An 18,593-nucleotide genomic window follows, 5' to 3' on the forward strand; every position below is an offset into this window, starting at 1 on the left:
TGGCTAATTGTGGAGAGATTATTATCAAACATCACTGAATTCTGCCTGGCAAATGGTGCCTCATGGAGCTTTGGGAAAAGAGTTAAGGACACATTGCTATGGAACACCTAATTGGTAAAGTCAGTCAAGACCAAACAGAGATCTTCTTTTTTTTTGGAGGGGGGACCAATGAGCGACATGAATCTGACTGTAGGTTATTTTCAAAATGGCATGGACAATGAGAGATCCCTTCCAGCACGAACATACACTTTCTCTGCTCTGCGTGTCAAGCAGCCGATAACACATAGCCTAACACTGGGCTTGCAGCGGCTCTACAGAGGACACTACTGTTAGAGTTGGAAACAGGAGGCAGGGGGAATAACAACATCTCTCACAGCCAAGCCAACAGATGCTGCCTGTACAGAACCTACGATGAGGAGCTCTCGTTACCAGTGGAGGTAGAAATCTGAGGAACGGCTCATTGTAACGGCTGGAATGGAACGGTATCGCAAACACATGGTTACCATGTGTTTGATACCTTTCCACATATTCCATTCCAGCTGTTCCAATGAGCCTGTCTTCAGATTCTACCTCCATGGGTTCCTCCAACCCCCACCACTGCTCTTTACGCTCTGTGTGTGAGAGATGAGATAGAGAGTGTGTGTGAGAGAGAGATGAGAGGGTGGTGTGTGTGTGTGTGTGAAGGAGATCGCTCTGTGTTTGAGACATTGGGTGGATTTCAGCCTCTCACCTTAGTCCTCCCTCTCAAGCCTAACTCATAACACGTCTGTGGGTGTTGGGAGGGGAACACGAGATGATCAATGTGTTGAGAGCTTATAAATCCTGGCTGCAGTATAATTCAGAGCCACAGACAGACTTCCTGTCCCAAACACCTACTATCAGACAGACGGTAAGACACACGGAAGCCAAACCTGGTCTCCACCCCTAAAGACTGCTAAGATCATCATCAACTATAATGTACTGCGTTCAGAGTATGCCACTCAAAACATCATACTCAGAGGACCGTGCTATACCTGTCCATCAACGGTCTCTTGGAAGCACCTCCCCACGTAGCCGTTCTGTCGGTTGTGTGGTCTGGTGTGCCCATGCCCATTTCCGATGCTATTGCCAGGTTGGGAGCGCTGCTGTACAGAGTGAGCCCCCTCAGCCGCGGGGGGTCTCTGGCCAGGCTTGACCCGGGCTACCTGGTGGATCTGCACCTCAGCCTCGTGGGGGTGCTGGATGTGGACATTCACCATGGACGGGTGTAGAGAGGCTGGACAGGACACAGAGCGCACAGCACAGTCTGTCAGGCAACACTCTACTACCACATTCAGCAGAAACACATTGAGCCCAATCTGTCTGGACATGGGAAAGAGCATGATGAATAGTCCTGGACCTGACCTTGCAGTGATGCTTCTCAAAGGGTTGTAAGGCCCAAGTTAGGTCTTAACATATAGAGATACAGTACAAACGAAAAGACACTTAAAACACAAAAAAGTTGAATTCCATTATTATATGTTTATGACCCAAGACAGGTTGGAGGAATTGCAGAACTGTTGTAATGTTGAGGACATTCTCCTTTGTCCATGTGACACCAGAGCACATCCATATTCAGGATGTGCCAAGGAATTTTCCATGAATTTTGACATACTCTCACCTTTCATAAATCACAGCTCCACAAACAGGCCCTGTGTTTGATATACTACAGAGAGTGAGAGAGAGCACATGACTTTACCATGGCCTTGTAGTGACTCTCTCGACACAGTCAGACAGACAGGCAGATGCCTGCCCTGTGATGTAACAACACACACATGTGGTCTGTCATTAGATTAGCATTATAAAGTCAGTAAAGGCTGGAAAAAAATGGAGAATGGAATTCAAAGGAGCTAAGTGAGAATCTGAAGAGAGAGCTTCTGCTTCTACTTACAGCAGGCCAAAGAGAAGCCAGGACAAAAGGGGAATGCTTCTTTAATGCTGCTTATTTTAGCAGCTCTTCATGGCACTGGTTAGGGCATGCTCTGTTTCTAATTCACTATAGGGTCTTCTGTTGATAAGAGGGAGCACTGTGTGAACAATATGGGGAACTCCAAAAAAACACCCCATTACATATTCTACTGAGAACCCATTCTGACTTTCACTGCTGGTTTACGAAGGTAGAATTCAGCAGAGTTACTATCTGGGCCGTTGCAAGTCAACAAATAAACCTGAGTTAGTTCAAACAAAAGCAGAAGAGTTGAGAGGGCATGATGAATCAGATGAATAAAAGACAGCAGTAAAATCAGCAGAACTGGAGGAAACAGCGTGTCTACAGGAGGCCTAGCTGGAGGAGGTCCTGGAGACCTGGCCAGAGACTGTGTTCCTGTGTCCCATCCAGCCAGCCAGACGGCTAGGTGATCACCTTGTTGATTGGACAGCGGCAGGGTGTACATGGAGTGGGAGGACGAGTTGCGTCCGGCCAGGCTGCCGTCCTTCCTGCTGGGGGTGGGTCGGGCAGGAGTGGGGGCTGGGAGGTGGCAGAACTTCCCCGTGGAGTTTGTTGGGCACCAGCACTGGTCCCTGCCAATGCAGCGCCCGCCGTTCAGACAGGGGATCTGACAGAAGACTGCAGGGGAGAGAGGAAGGGAGGGAGGTTTGTTAGTGTAAGAAACCGCCAGATTGAATTAAGTTGATTTATGCGTCCTCATATGCTGGGGCCCATACACATAATGAGAAGCAGGAGAGAAAATTCCAATAGGTAGTGTAGACTGAGACTTCATATGGACAACTACTTTCCTGTTGCTCACATAACCGTCACCACATTCACTAGTAGAAACCTCATTTGACATGGGTTTATGAAGCTCCAACTTCACCCTGAGGTGAAACACACTTCTAATATAACCTCTCCCTATTAAAGAGAAGATGCACCCATTTTGAATGTTATATTGTTTTTGTACATCACTGAGCGATGTTCTATCGATTCCTGGGGTCATTTCGTGTTTTCAGGAGTATCTGAGCTATTCGGTGTTCAAGCAGGCAGAAAAACAGTTGGTATGAATTTTGCATGATGACAGATCACTAATAAGGGGGATTGGGGGGTCACGAATTGAAACTGATTCATACATGATTTTAAATTGATTCAGACACAATATTTAAGATACTATTAGCATGGATGATCAAGCTGTTTCATTCTCTAATGTAGGACTCTATTACAGAAACAAATGTGTAAAAAGTATTTATTTAATCTTTTGAATCTGACCTTATTGCCATTATCTCAATAAAAGTTATAGCACAAAGATAAGTCAAATCAGGTAATGTCAAATTTCAGTTTGAAGGAAGTATATGCTTTTTGAAGGAAGTATGCTTTAATCAATTCATTTCCCCAGTCATTCAGATTCACTACCCTCCCTTCTAACGAGCCCTGCACAGTTTGTGTACGTCGTAGATGGACATGTTCCTGAAAGTATTGGCATTCAGGAATGTGGTTAAATTCGCTAAATAGTTTCAACTATTCAAAAGCTATAGCCAAATTCGTATTAATATTACCACTACATTTGTCCCAGCAGCTAATAGTGGATATCGAAGGTTACTTACGTAACCACAGTTCCATAAACTAATTAACGGTGCATTCAGCTGACTGAGGAAATCAACTTGCACAACACATTCATTCAGATTATTGCAGCGAGCCACCAATTAAGTTGCAGAGAGACACATGCGTCTTGCGAGACGTGAAATGACTATGGCTGACAAATTATTTAAAAATTACCCCATTATGACAAAGGGAAAACATGTTTTTAGAAATGTTTGCACATTTATTGAAAATTAAATACAGAAATATCTCATTTACATAAGTATTCACACCCCTGAGTAAATAGTTTGTTGAAGCACATTTGGCAGCGATTATAGTGAGTCTTTCTGGGTAAGTCTCAAAGAGCTTTCCACAACTGGATTGCGCAACATTTGCCCATTCGCTAATTGCTAGACAAACAGTTTCAGGTCTTGACATAGATTTTCAAGTAGATTTCAGTCAAAACTGTAACTTGGCCACTCAGGAACATTCCATGTCTTTATGGTAAGCAACTCCAGTGTAGATTTGGCCTTGTGTTTTAGGTTATTGTCCTGCTGAAAGGTGAATTCATCTCCTAGTGTCTTGTCTGAACCAGGTTTTCCTCTAGGATTTTGCCTGTCCTTAGCACCATTCCGTTTCTTTTTTATCCTGAAAAACTCCCCAGTTCTGAATGATTACAAACATACCCATGCAGCCACCACTATGCTTAAAAATATGGAGAGTGGTACTTATTTAGGCTTGCCATAACAAAGGGGTTCATTACTTTTTCACTCACGATCGTGACACATTTCAGCTTTTAATTTTGTAAATTTTCAAAAAACATAATTCCACTTTCACATTATGGGGCATTGTGTGTAGATCAGTGACATTTTTTCAATTTTTCCATTTAAAATTCAGGCCACAACAAAAGGTCAAGGGGTGTGAATACTTTCTGAAGGCATCATATATATATATATATTATTTTTTTTAATTGCAGTGCATCGCTGCTAAATGCATATAGGGGAAACACTGGAATACAAGAGAAAATAAATCTCACATACCAAAATAACAGCTTGGATAGAATTTCAAACGAGCGAGTCAATTGGTTCTTGAGCATTTAAGACTATTGAATCCCTACCTGACATTGTCTTTGCATATAGTTTGATTTACGCCCTGCAATCTTCCAGCAGTGATGACGGGTTCCTCTAGAAGGAAAAGCAGCTGGTGTTTGACAGGTTGCTTTCACAGCCTTTCATTCTGCTTATCTCTTGGCAGAGGTGCCAGTGTCCTACATACCTGCTCTATATCAGGATCTACAGAGACGCTCAAACCTTAACCTCAACTCACTCAAACTTCAAAGCCTGGAAAATGAAAAATCGATAACAGCCTGGCACAATAAAAGGGAATCTTCTAAAGGCAAAAAAGAAAAAATATCTATGCCTTTTTTATAATGCATATTTGGACGCTGTTATCCTGACCCCTGTGATGAGGCAGGATTCTAAAACAGCAGTTGAAAGAGAGTTGTATCTGTGGCATTAAAGGCTTCGGACCCAATCGTGTTGTGGCGCTATAACCCTTGTCACAGACAGACAGACAGACAGACAGACAGACAGACAGACAGACAGACAGACAGACAGACAGACAGACAGACAGACAGACAGACAGACAGACAGACAGACAGACAGACAGACAGACAGACAGACAGACAGACAGACAGACAGACAGACAGACTCCGGGTGTGAGCAAATCAGGGAGGGCTGCGGCATGATAGTCTGGCTGGAAAGAAAGTGGTGGAGAGAGAGAGAGAGAGAGAGAGAGAGAGAGAGAGAGAGAGAGAGAGAGAGAAGAGAGAGAGAGAGAGAGAGAGAGAGAGAGAGAGAGAAAGAGAGAGAGAGAGAGAGAGAGAGAAAATGAGAGAGAGAGAGAAGGAAGGAAAGAAAGAGAGTGGTGGAGAAAGAGGGGGACATGGAGCCTTTGTTCAGGCCCACAGGAAGCGCCCCTGTGATTACACATGCTGGCTAAATTATCAGCTACAAAGGGCCATTAATTCTTAACAATCTGGGGAGCAGCCCTGCACAGGACTGGACAGCCTCAGCCTCGGCCTCAGCCTCAGAGTGTTGTCTCAGCCTCATCTTCAGACTCAGCCTTGCCTCAGAGTGTTGTCTCAACCTCGGCCTCAGACTCAGCCTCGCCTCAGATTGTTGTCTCAGCCTCAGCCGGACTCAGACTTAGCCTCGCCACAGAGTGTTGTCTCAGCCTCGGCCTCAGACTCAGTCTCGCCTCAGAGTGTTGTCTCAGCCTCGGTCCTCAGTCTCAGACTCAGACTCGCCTCAGAGTGTTGTCTCAGCCTCGGCCTCAGCCTCAGACTCGCCTCAGAGTGTTGTCTCAGCCTTGCCTCAGAGTGTTGTCTCAGCCTCGGCCTCAGACTCAGTCTCGCCTCAGAGTGTTGTCTCAGCCTTGCCTCAGAGTGTTGTCTTAGCCTCGGGCTCAGACTCAGACTCAGAGTGTTGTCTCAGCCTCGGCCTCAGACTCGCCTCAAAGTGTTGTCTCAGCCTCAGCCTCATCTTCAGACTCAGCCTTGCCTCAGAGTGTTGTCTCAGCCTCGGCCTCAGACTCAGCCTCGCCTCAGAGTGTTGTCTCAGCCTCAGCCTGTCTCAGACTCAGACTCCCCTCAGAGTGTTGTCTCAGCCTCGGCCTCATACTCAGACTCGCCTCAGAGTGTTGTCTCAGCCTCGGCCTCATACTAAGACTCGCCTCAGAGTGTTGTCTCAGCCTTGCCTCAGAGTGTTGTCTTAGCCTCGGTCTCAGACTCAGACTCAGCCTCAGAGTGTTGTCTCAGCCTCGGCCTCAGACTCGCCTCAAAGTGTTGTCTCAACCTCAGCCTCATCTTCAGACTCAGCCTTGCCTCAGAGTGTTGTCTCAGCCTAGGACTCAGCCTCAGCCTCGCCTCAGATTGTTGTCTCAGCCTCAGCCTGTCTCAGACTCAGCCTCGCCTCAGAGTGTTGTCTCAGCCTCGGCCTCAGACTCAGCCTCGCCTCAGAGTGTTGTCTCAGCCTCGGCCTCAGTCTCAGACTCAGACTCGCCTCAGAGTGTTGTCTCAGCCTCGGCCTCATACTCAGTCTCGCCTCAGAGTGTTGTCTCAGCCTCGCCTCAGAGTGTTGTCTCAGTCTCGGCCTCATCTTCAGACTCAGACTTGCCTCAGAGTGTTGTCTCAGCCTCGGCCTCAGTCTCAGACTCGCCTCAGAATGTTGTCTCAGCCTCGGTCTCATACTCAGACTCAGAGTGTTGTCTCAGCCTCGGCCTCAGCCACAGACTCAGCCTCGCCACAGAGTGTTGCCTCAGCCTCTGTCTCAGACTCAGACTCGCCTCAGAGTGTTGTCTCAGCCTCGGCCTCAGGCTCAGCCTCGCCCTAACCCACCTCAGCATGGGGCAGGAATTATTCCCAGACATCAACCTGACCTTTTTTCTCATTCACCCTCTACCTACCTTCACACATCTATTCAGCCCCCAGACAGACAGGAAGATACCATTCATGCCCGTGCCACACACCCATACATCCCCAGCACCACCCCCATCTGTCTTTAACATGCATTGTTGAAGGGTTTGTCAGGGTATGTCAGGGTTTAGAAGAACTGTTCAATGTTGTGAATCCAGGGAGCCCAAAAGTGGAATGATGCAATCCACCCAGTTTTTACTGCCCCACGTTGGGAACATAACAACAACATGACATAGCTGTTTGCTGTCTACTTGACATTCCTTGAGGAGGAGCATGCACCTCCGCAACAACAAAATGCCAGCTTGAATGTTGAGTAATTTCCTTTAACGGAGTCTTTTTACTGATGTTTTAATGATCAGAGATTTCTTTAAAATAAAATTGAGCATAAAAACAAACTGCTTCTCAGGATCATCCAGAAGTGCCAGAAATGCATTGTTGTGCAACGACTCTGCCAAGTCATTGTGTTTGGAGAAACTTTACATTTTCCAAAAACCTATTAATGGGAACATAAATCTACAAAACAACCTGTTTATCTATTCATAACTCAGCCAGTTCCTCCCATGAGGAGTTTAGTGTGTTAAGTGTGGGGCGGCGGCAGCCTGTGTTCATGTGTGTGTGTGGTATGGGCACCCTTCACTTTTAATCAGTTCGAGTGATTACTGTAAGCCTTAGCTGTATGGTAAGGGCTAGGGAAACAGGGCCGGGCCGGGCCCCCAGTATTGGTTATTGTTCTCCCCCCACATGGAGAGGCAGAGAGGGAGACTACTCTCCTGTGTGAGTTTGTAGCAAAGCCCACGGATAAATAGCAGCTTTAATGTAATCCCTATAAAATCCTATTCACTCTGCTACTCCCTCTCTCTCCCTTTCTCTTTGTCTCTCTCCCCCTCTCCCATTGAGCACATTAAATGGTTAACCGTGGAGCTGAGAGCAAGGTGTAAACCACAAAGAGACCGGGCTAACTGTTGGGAGCGTGAGAGCGGTGCTTCCACGTGTGTGGTTAGCCTCCACTGAGTCCTGCGACACGAAGGGAGGGAGACCTGCTCTTAATCTGCTCTCCCCTTTCTCTCTCTTTCACACTGCTCCCAGGCATATAATCTCCCCCACTCTGTCACCTCTCTCTCCCCACTGCCTGGCATTCAGTGTTGACAGCGCCACAGTGGGAATGGGTTTATCTATCAGGAGCCCCTTTTTCCCCCTCTCACCTCTGGACTACATTCAGACAGCATAGGAAGAGAGAGGAGTGGAGCGAGAGAAGGAGAATTGAAAAGGGGGAACACTCACAGAGTCTGAAGCCCTGGGTCTTGGGTGGCTGGTGCTGCTGGTTCTCACTGTAGACGGTGGTGGTGTCACCCTTCTCACAGCTGTTGTAGCAGCGGCCGCCGCTGCACACCCTCCGACACACCATGGGGGTGAAGACAATCTTGATGCGGTCAAGGTTGGAAGTGAGGTTGGCCCCTGGAGCACAAAGACACACAGAGACCTGGGTGAACAGGAGCAGCGCTGCTCTGGAGAAGAGCTGCATCTTTAATGGACTACAGACAGACACAATCCCCGGACCTGCTGCCTAGCCAGCCCAGCAGAAGGGGAGGTTTATATGAGTTTGAGTGTGTTTGGATGTGTGAGTGTGTGTGCCAGTGCCTGGGCAATGGCACGGTGCAGCTGAAAGGAGGATGTGTCACTGGGCATGGCTGTGGAGGGGGGGGTCTAGTTAAGCACGGAGGCCGGCCTCCAAGCCTTTATCATTGGGATAAGGTGTTCTAGATGTGTGAGTAAACCTTGTGTAATGGTGGGAAGCTGTTCAACACCCGTTGCCCTGGTAGGATGGAAAAACAAGAGAAACTTGGACAGCAGACAGCTTTACAGAGGGCAGTGTTCTGTTCTGTTCTGAGAGGGTTGGAGGGGAGAGGAGTAGGTCATTAAAAGGTTTTGTTTCTGGAGGTTTCTGGTGGTGGGGGGGGTTTCTGTCGGGTGTGAACTGTCATGGAGCCAAGGTGACAGTGAGGACCGTGGTGCCTGCCACCTCCCTCTCTGGGTCTTCAGGGAGGGAGCAGGGCTGTCCTGTGTCTGCACACTGGAGATGCTCCAGAGCATAGAGTGGAGACGGCTAACCCCCCAGGCACACGGCTGGGATATCAAACGTCTGTCGCTCGTCTGATGAAAACCACAGGGAGGGGAGGGAGGGCAGAGGGAGGAAGGGAGAAGAGAGGAGCCTGGGACAGAGCCAACAACACTTTTTCCCCTAAATCTAATGTTACATTCAGTGAAGACAGAAACTCACTGTGTGTGTCATACATGTCATTTTTCTTATTTTTTCTATTTTTTTTACAAAGCAGGGTAATAAAGCAATAAAGAACAGTTGTATCATCTCGGGTGATTCTGGTCATTACCTGCTGGCGCCACTGCATTGCTGGCGTGGCCATTGGTGGGTCTGTGGCCGTTACTTGAGTGTCCATTGCCGTTCCCAATGTCATGTCCGTTTCCATTAGGCAGAGCGTTGGATGTGATGGGGCCAGTGGACGATGGGTATCGCTTGACGGTGCGAGACGTCCCAGTCTGCTGAGGAGACGATGAGTCGGCTGGTCCTCGCCTCACCTGGGTCCTGGTAACGAGACAGATGACATCAGATCCTTCAAACCTCTCCCTCAACACCAGTCACTAAACATACATGACCAACATACAGAAAACCAGCGTATAATCCACTTACACATGGTCAACATGTTAAACCTAACACCATGTCTGAGAGAGTGTGAAAGACAAACAGCATTATGTCTGTCTTAGGTCATAGCATTACTTAGTTTATTTTATAGATGAGATTCCATGTTTTTTTTAATATAATTGAATCAAGAATATCATATCGTACTCAGGCCCTATAGTGATCCACTTACTCACATCTGTTGTAAGTCAGGACAGCATGTGTGTAGCAGAGTTGGTTATGTTTCCACTTGCCACTGCAGAAATATGTATTCAATGTTTATGTATTTCTATTGGTTGGTGTTATGTCATTGGCTACGCTTGCAGATAGGGGGAGATTGAGAAACATCAATTCTTCCCGGTCTGATTTTGACATGCAAGCAGTAGGTCATGTTCTGAAATATTGCATTCTATTTACGTATTTACAATGTGTACGAGTTCACTATGTACATTTACGGACAAATACAGTGCCTTCAGAAAGTATTCACACCTCGTGACGTTTTCTAAATGTTGTTGTGTAACTAGCCTAAATGTTTACAAATGAATAACAAATGAAAAGCTGAAATGTCTTGAGTAAATAAGTATTCAACCCATTTGTTATGGCAAGCCTAAATAAGTTCAGGAGTAAAAATGTGCTTAACAAGTCACATAATAAGTTGCATGGACTCACTGTGAGGAATAATAGTGTTTAATATGATTGTTGAATGACTACCTCATCTCTGTACTCCACACTTACAATTATCTGTAAGGTCCCTTCGTGCCTCGCAAAGAAGGGAACCTATTGGTAGATAGGTAAAAAAAAAAAAAAAAAAAAAACGACATTGAATATTCCTTTGAGCATGGTGAAGTTATTCATTTGGATGGTGTATAAATACACCCAGTCACTATAAAGATATCGCCGTCCTTCCTAACTTAGTTGCCGGAGAGGAAGGAAACCGCTCAAGAATTTCGCCATGAGGCCAATGGTGACTTCAAAACAGTTACAGTTTAATTGCTGTTTTAGGAGCATGGATCAACAACATTTTAGTTACTCCACAATACTAACCTAAATGACAGAGTGAAAAGAAGGAAGCCTGTACAGAATAAAAATATTCTAAAACATGCATCCTGTTTGCAATAAAGCACTAAATAAAGTAAAACTGCAAAAACATTGTCCTGAATAAAAAGTGTAATGTTTGGGCAAATTTAACACAACACATCACTGAGAACTACTCTTCATATTTTCAAGCATCGGTATGCTTGTCATCGGCAAGGACTAGAGAGTTTTTTGGGAGGATAAAAATAAACGGAATAGAGCTAAGCACAGGCAAAATCCTAGAGGAAAACCCGGTTCAGTCTGCTTTCCAACAGACACTGGGAGACAAATTCACCTTTCAGCAGGACAATAACCTAAAATACAAGGCCAAAATATACACTGAAGTTGCTTATCAAGACGGCATCGAATGTTACAGAGTGGCCTAGTTACAGTTTTGACTTAAGTCAGCTTGAAAATCTATGGCAAGACTTGAAAATGGCTGTCTTGCAATTATCAATAACGATATTGACAAGAATTTGAAGAATAATAAAAAAGAAAATTGAGACTCTCAGCTGTAATCGCTGGCAAAGGTGATTCTAACAGGGGTGTGAATCCTCATGTAAATGAGATATTTCTGCATTTCATTTTCAATACATTTGTAAAACATTATAAAAACATGTTTTCACATTTGCATTATGGGGTATTATGTGTAGAAGAGTGAGAACAAAAAATTATTGAATCAATTTTGAATTCAGGCTGTAACACAACAACATGTGGAATGAGTCAAGGGGTATGAATACTTTCTGAGTGCACTGTATATATGTGTGCAGTACCTGTTAGATATTAGGGGCTTCCTGTGATGTGCTTTTGTATGTTTTTGATGTAAAAGGGAGTTAGCTTGCATGCTCGAGATGCAATTTTTTAGGCCTTGCTAATGTATTGATATTGACATTATTATTACATTCAAAAATATTTCAGAATAATGTGGACAATGCCTTAATAGATTGGATGCATGAATGGCGATTTTTCTGTAACCTATGTGGCCGACACACATAATAAAGTAATGAATGGCGCGGTAGCATTCATCTCACCGTCGCTGTTTTTATAATGAGAAAGTGACCAAAAGCCAGGTTCCCATTTTATTGGAAGGATTTGTATGGAAAGCCAAGTTGAAGCCAACATTAGATATTGTCGTCCTCATAATAACCGCATGTGGTTTTACCGCAACAGAGTAGCGCAACACCCTTCAATTGAAGCGACGGTAAACAAACAAAAGGGGTCACGTCTCTCACAAAAACGGATCAAAAATGAAATCACGGATAATTATAAAGGAGCAGGAGAACTTATAAATTGGCTACAATAATTACAAGGCCTTTTCAAGCACCAAATTTAGGAAATGTCTGATTTTCAAAGTAGGCCTATTCAGGTAATTACATTTCTGAGCTCCAAATTCAATTTCAAGTAGGCGGCCCCTTGTATTGTTTTAAAATTGCAAGTCTAACATGAAAACAAAATGTCATGTTTTTTCATTAACAGATCATATTGTGAATAAGCACACTAGGCTGTGTAAATTCTTCTCATTATATCCAGAATAATTTATTTGGGTGTTGCACAATAGTCTATCCTACACAACTGCGCACAGTAGACTCGATGTCCAATCCCAGGCACAAAAACATATGAAAAGATGAACACAATACCTTGATGCTTTCTCTGTTAAATCTAACGAGACCCTGCTGTAAATCACGCCGACAAGAAGAAATGATCAACATCAACTCGTTAGGGATATTAGATCCAACATGGATCCAGGCACAAATGAGACGCCAAAATATTCTGGACATTCCTCCTGGACACCTTCTTTCAAGCCCTTGGGCTGTTGTTGCATCGCATTCACTATCACAACCATAGCCACGCTAAGTAGTGATGCTGAGAATGCTGCAGCACCCCCTGAAAAATTCATAAAAAAATGTATAATTCATAAGAAATACAAAATATATATATATATATAGAGTACCAGTCAAAAGGTTGGACACACCTACTCATTAAAGGGTTTTTCTTAATTTTTCTTACAATTTTCTACATTGTAGAATAATAGTGAAGTCATCAAAAATAAAAATAAAACGTATGGAATCATGAAGTAACCAAAAAAGTGTTGTATTTTACATTTGAGATTCTTCAAAGTAGCCACCCTTTGCCTTGATGACAGCTTTGCATGCCTCTTGGCATTCTCTCAACCAGCTTCATGAGGAATGCTTTTCCAACAGTCTTGAAGGAGTTCCCACATAAGCTGAGCACTTGTTGACTGCTTTTCCTTCACTCTGCGGTCCAACTCATCCCAAACTATCTCAATTGGGTTGAGGTCGGGTGATTGTGGAGGCCAGGTCAACTGACGCAGCACTCCATCACTCTCCTTGGTCAAATAGCCCTTACACAGCCTGGAGGTGTGTTTTGGGTCATTGTCCTGTTGAAAAACAAATGATAGTCCCACTAAGCTCAAACCAGATGGGATGGCATATCGCTGCAGAATGCTGTGGTAGCCATGCTGGTTAAGTGTGCCTTAAATTCTAAATAAATCCCTGACAGTGTCACCAGCAAAGCACCCTCACAGCTCCTCCTCCATGCTTCATGGTCGGAACCACAAATGCGGAGATCAACCGTTCACCTACTCTCCAATTTGGACTCATCAGACCAAAGGACAGATTTCTTGGCCCAAGCAAGTCTCTTCTTCTTATTGGTGTCCTTAGTAGTGGTTTCTTTGCAGCAATTCAACCATGAAGGCCTGATTCACACAGTCTCCTCTGAACAGTTGATGTTGAGATGTGTCTGTTACTTAAACTCTGTGAAGCATTTATTTGGGCTGCAATCTGAGGTGCAGTTAACTCCAATGAACTTATCCTCTGCAGCAGAGGTAACTCTGAGTCTTCCTTTCCTGTGGCGTTCCTTATGAGAGCCAGTTTCATCATACCGCTCGATGGATTTTGCAACTGCACTTGAAGCAACCTTCAAAGTTCTTGAAATGTTCTGGATTGACTGACCTTCATGTCTTGAAGTAATGATGGAGTGTCGTTTCTCTTTGCTTATTTGGGTTTGCCACAATATGGACTTGGTCTTTTACCAAATATGCCACCCCTACCTTGTCACAACACAACTGACTGAAACGCATCAAGGAAAAAAAAATCCACTTTTTTTTAAAACAAGGCACACCTGTTAATTGAAATGCATTCCAGGTGACTACCTATGAAGCTGGAGTGTGCAAAACTGTCATCAAGGCAAAGGATGGCTACTTTGAAGATTCTCAAATATATAATATATTTTGATTTGTTTAACACTTTTTTGGTTACTACATGATTCCACATATGTTATTTCATAGTTTTGATGTCTTCACTATTATTCTACAATTTAGAAAATAGTTTAAAAAATCTAGAAAACCCCTGGAATGAGTAGGTGTGTACAAACTTTTGACTGGTACTGTATATGAAAAAAAAGAATTCTCACCAACGTAAAGGCCCAAATAATAAATGTGATTGCAAACTCGAATGCTTCTAACCGAAAGAGTCAACTTACCTTGATACTTAAAACCTAAATCGATACTGTCATTAATGTGCTTCTTCAATAATTATACAATCCCGTATTAGGGGACTGATATAGCCGTCTGTAGCGTGGGCCCCAAAATAAATTCTGACTGTCATTCGGAAAATTCCTTCCTGGATCAGATGATGATGTGTGAAAATATCATGGCATAACTAATCAGTTGGAGACCAAATGAGCATCCAACAAGTATTATGCATTAATGACAGTATCTATTTAGGTTTTAAGTATCAAGGTAAGTTGACTCTTTCGGTTCGAAGCATTCGATTTTGCAATCACATTTATTATTTGGGATTTGTGTGCCCATGAAAACTGTTTTCACCCCGTAACATTAGGAGACACGAAATGTTATGTAGTTACACTGCATTTCTGAGATCTCTCTACAAAAAAAAATTTCCTACAGCTACAGTGGTTCCTCCTTTAAAAGTTGCGAGCTGACACCGCGGGACTTAGAGGTACCCAGCGTCACGGCTTCATTCCTCCAGACCACCACAAGGGGAAGTTAGAGCACTATATGCATTTGGGTCACAAGGTTTTTATATGACCAATCATATCGAGTGGTTCCAATGACGAATTTGACGCAAGCCACCCGTCCCTGGTGAATTTCTTCAGCAAAGATGGCTGGGGGAAGCAAATTTAAATAATTACAACGTCATAACGAGTCAAGCAAAAAATGTAGATCCAGGATTCTTAGTGTTCAAGTTCAATGTCTAATTTAATTATTTAATTATTGCTTAATATATGATATAACGACAACTTTCACTGCCATAAATGCAAGGACAGAAAAGTAATGTTTTATGTCACACGATTTTGAACAAATCCATCAAGATACCAACAATGATAAAGGGTTAAACATAGTTGTTAAATCAACTCATGAATTTTATTGAATATAGCTATGATCCTCCATTATATCTTAATGTAATGAAATTGGCAGATTATTATCAATGACTTATCAACAGCTGTAACAAGTTGTCCAGCGTAAGAAATCCTCACTGGTACCTTAGTTTATAAAAAGACCCCCATGCTACAGACAAATCTACCGCCATCAACATACTGATGTCCTGCACATCTAATATGCTTCCTTGTGTCTATCGTCAGAATAAACACCAATCAACCGAGATCGCTGGCTGGACAGTCCTTTGTTTAAAAACACATCGCAAGAGTGTTACGAAGTACAATCACATCTGTTACATGTGCACGGCTAATTAATAGACGATTCTGTTTAGTATTAAAGGCATTTTGTAAAATACGACCAGTCACCAATTATTAACATAAAATAAAGCATCCGGTAGTGCTGAGCACTTAAACAAAATGTTTGTTATTTTTTGTTTTTTAAACAACTAATTGACTGACATCAGTTAAAGTATTTGAATTCCATGTCGTTTTTTTTTTGCGAGCTCAATGCAGACATTGCTCAGTTTCTCTAGATATAAATCAGATCTTGCGTGAACTATGCGATGTAGTAGGGAGTTGTAGTTTCCAACAGGCCACTGGTCGATCACCAAACATTTCTGTAGAAAAGTCAACGATAAAGGCTTGCGCTCCTTTTCTTTTATTCGTGTTGCGCTGTTGACAGTAGGTGCACTTGATTCAGAAGCCCTGTGCACCAGGTAGGCAAAGAGTTGAACCATTTCACTTGTCTTTAAAGACAAACTCTGACTACCTGGCGGACCGGGAGATTTGTGGCTAAGCTAATTTATGCTTGATCCGACAATGCTGTCCTGAGGCTCCGTATGGAGGGTGTGACGCAATTGCGGAGCCTCCGGAGGCCAACTCGAGCTCTGCACTACATCGCCGTGTGCCTCCAAAACGTTGTAACAATGCAGAGGGTTCTATATAGCTCGGTCTAGCTCCACATTGACATGATTGGTTGACAGTAGGTGGGGGCAGAAAATCCTGTATAAACACAAACTCACATCCTTGACAACAGCTCTGCTCAACTGCTCTGCGAAGTGCAAGAAGTATGAATGCCTTGACTTCTGCAGAGGCCATATTACTGTCAATGCAGTACAGCCAATGCAGAAGGCGGAATCACCATGCAGCACTTATCGAGAGCGCCTACTGGCCAATCGGAGAGCTCAAATCACTGCGCCAACATCTTCCACGACCCGGGCCACAGCAAAATTTGATACTAGCCTACATAATATTTAATGACTTTTAAAACCATGACCACAGAGAGACAGTCAAAGTATACAATAAAGAGCTGATGTTTTTATGAGTAAGTTCATGTTTAAGTTTTTATTCAGCACTGTAAACACTGTTTTTATTCAACACTATTACAAAACATAAAAAGCCCTTCTCCCTTACTTCCACTCGCGCTGCAGCTGCAATGAATGAGTGGCCAAGTGTATCTGTCATGTGTGCTCCCTCTTGGTCACCATGTTGCTCGCTAGGGCGCACACCTGTCACCAGTTTAAGGTGCATAATGACACTCACCTGGACTCCATCACCTCCTTGATTACCTGCCCTATATATGTCACTCCCTTTGGTTTCTTCCCCAGGCGTCATTGTTCCTGTTTCATGTCGGTGCGCTGTTCGTGGTTCTTGTTTTGGTCTTTTATTTATTCAACGTATTCACTCCCTGAACTTGCTTCCTGACTTTCAGCGTACATCATTACAGTATCGATACCCCCGCGTATTTATGATTAGTAGTACTGTAGATAGCCCCGCGTATTTATTATTAGTACTGTAGATAGCCCCGCGTATTTATGATTAGTAGTACTGTAGATAGCCCTGCGTAATTATTAGTACTGTAGATAGCCCTGCGTATGTATTAGTACTGTAGATAGACCTGTGTATTTATTATTATTAGTACTGTAAATAGCCCTGCGTATTTATTATTATTAGTACTGTAAATAGCCCTGCGTATTTATTATTATTAGTACTGTAGATAGCCCTGTGTATTTATTATTATTAGTACTGTAGATAGACCTGTGTATTTATTATTAGTAGTACTGTAGATAGACCTGTGTATTTATTATTATTAGTACTGTAGATAGCCCTGCGTCTTTATTATTAGTAGTACTGTAGCTCGTCGTGTATTTTAATATATTATATTTCATTTCATTTTCTCTGGTCACGGGAAGAACATTAATTTTTGCATGAGGCTGATGAGGTGCGACTCGACTTTTGCCATCAGGTGGAAGACGGTGTCCCCTCTCTTTGGTCAGTCTCACCGGATGAAAGGAAGGAGAGCGCAGGGAACGTGAGAGGCGGACCCTCTGCTCCTTTCTCCCTCTGCTTGCTGAGCCTAATGTTGTGTTCAAAACAGCTTGGAACTCGGAAATCTCCGACTTCCGACTTCCGTCCAAGACAACTATGAACCCAGGGGAAAAAACGAGATCCGACCAGGAAAAATCGTTTTGTTCGGTCATTCAACTCGGAATTCCAAGTCGGAAACTCTGGCATATTTTCTGGAGCGCCGACTTTCCGACCTGAAGATCACTGACATGATTTGCCGTCTGATTTTTTTTTCCCCTGGTTCCCAGTTGTCGTGAAAGCACCATGGCCATCAGATGCAGGTACCATCACTCCAGTAAAATAAAAAAGCAAATGATTTGCTAATTATTTCAATTTATGCTCAGCTGTGCCTTGCAAGTGCTACACCAACTGATCTATTTTGTTATCAAAACTCGAGTTTTGAAATACAGTATGATGTGAGAAGAACAATATTGCCAAGCTTATAGCCAATATGCTGTGATAATGTATTAGGCCTACTGCACAAACCTAATTCTTAAGGAAATATTTTTATAAGGTTAATGTAAAAAAAAAAAATGTAAGTCATGTTTTAAAAAGATTCTGAGCGGTAGATTTCGGCTTGCTTTTTGACTGAAAAAGTGGTTTAGCGCATAAAACGTGGTAATTAACTACAATGACCATAATCCATTAGGCATCTACTTGTCCGGCCTGTGTATCATTTACGCCAGCTATGGAAGAGACAAGAATGAGTGATTGTGAGGGCATATAGAGAGCAGCTGATGCTTCTCAAGGTATCTCTAACTGAAAATACATGATCAAAGTGATTGACAGTTGTTCGTAAAAGTATTCCTTATTTACTTTGAAGAACAAAAAAATAGTGATTTTGTCAGACAGCATAGGCAGCAGCTCTATAACGATGAGATGACTTGGAGTGAAATAGTAAAGTCATCAAGTAAAACAAATGCAATATACACAACAATTGACAGTAAAGTAATGTGAATAAATTATGGTTAATAAGTGATAAGAAGTAAGTCCCACCATCGTGGGACTTTTATTCATTGTTTATTCTGTGTTACAGCATTCAACCCACATAATGCATTGTT

General features: G+C 43.3%; 1 protein-coding gene across 2 annotated transcripts in view; it reads right to left on the reverse strand.

Annotated features, from left to right (window-relative positions):
• LOC106611061 (latent-transforming growth factor beta-binding protein 2) overlaps positions 1-18,593 on the reverse strand; it is a 158,404-nt gene that overhangs the window by 63,604 nt on the left and 76,207 nt on the right. For both annotated transcript variants that reach the window (XM_082955662.1, XM_014210912.3), the window contains exons 4-7: positions 9,389-9,600; positions 8,283-8,456; positions 2,381-2,584; positions 1,014-1,255 (exon numbers count right to left, since the gene is read on the reverse strand). In XM_082955662.1, the coding sequence (XP_082811788.1) occupies positions 1,014-1,255; positions 2,381-2,584; positions 8,283-8,456; positions 9,389-9,600 (832 nt within the window). The remainder of the gene's footprint in view (positions 1-1,013; positions 1,256-2,380; positions 2,585-8,282; positions 8,457-9,388; positions 9,601-18,593) is intronic.

The sequence above is a fragment of the Salmo salar genome, chromosome 09 (genome assembly GCF_965601325.2).
Source record: "Salmo salar chromosome 09, fSalSal1, whole genome shotgun sequence".
In the NCBI taxonomy this organism is placed as follows: domain Eukaryota; kingdom Metazoa; phylum Chordata; class Actinopteri; order Salmoniformes; family Salmonidae; genus Salmo; species Salmo salar.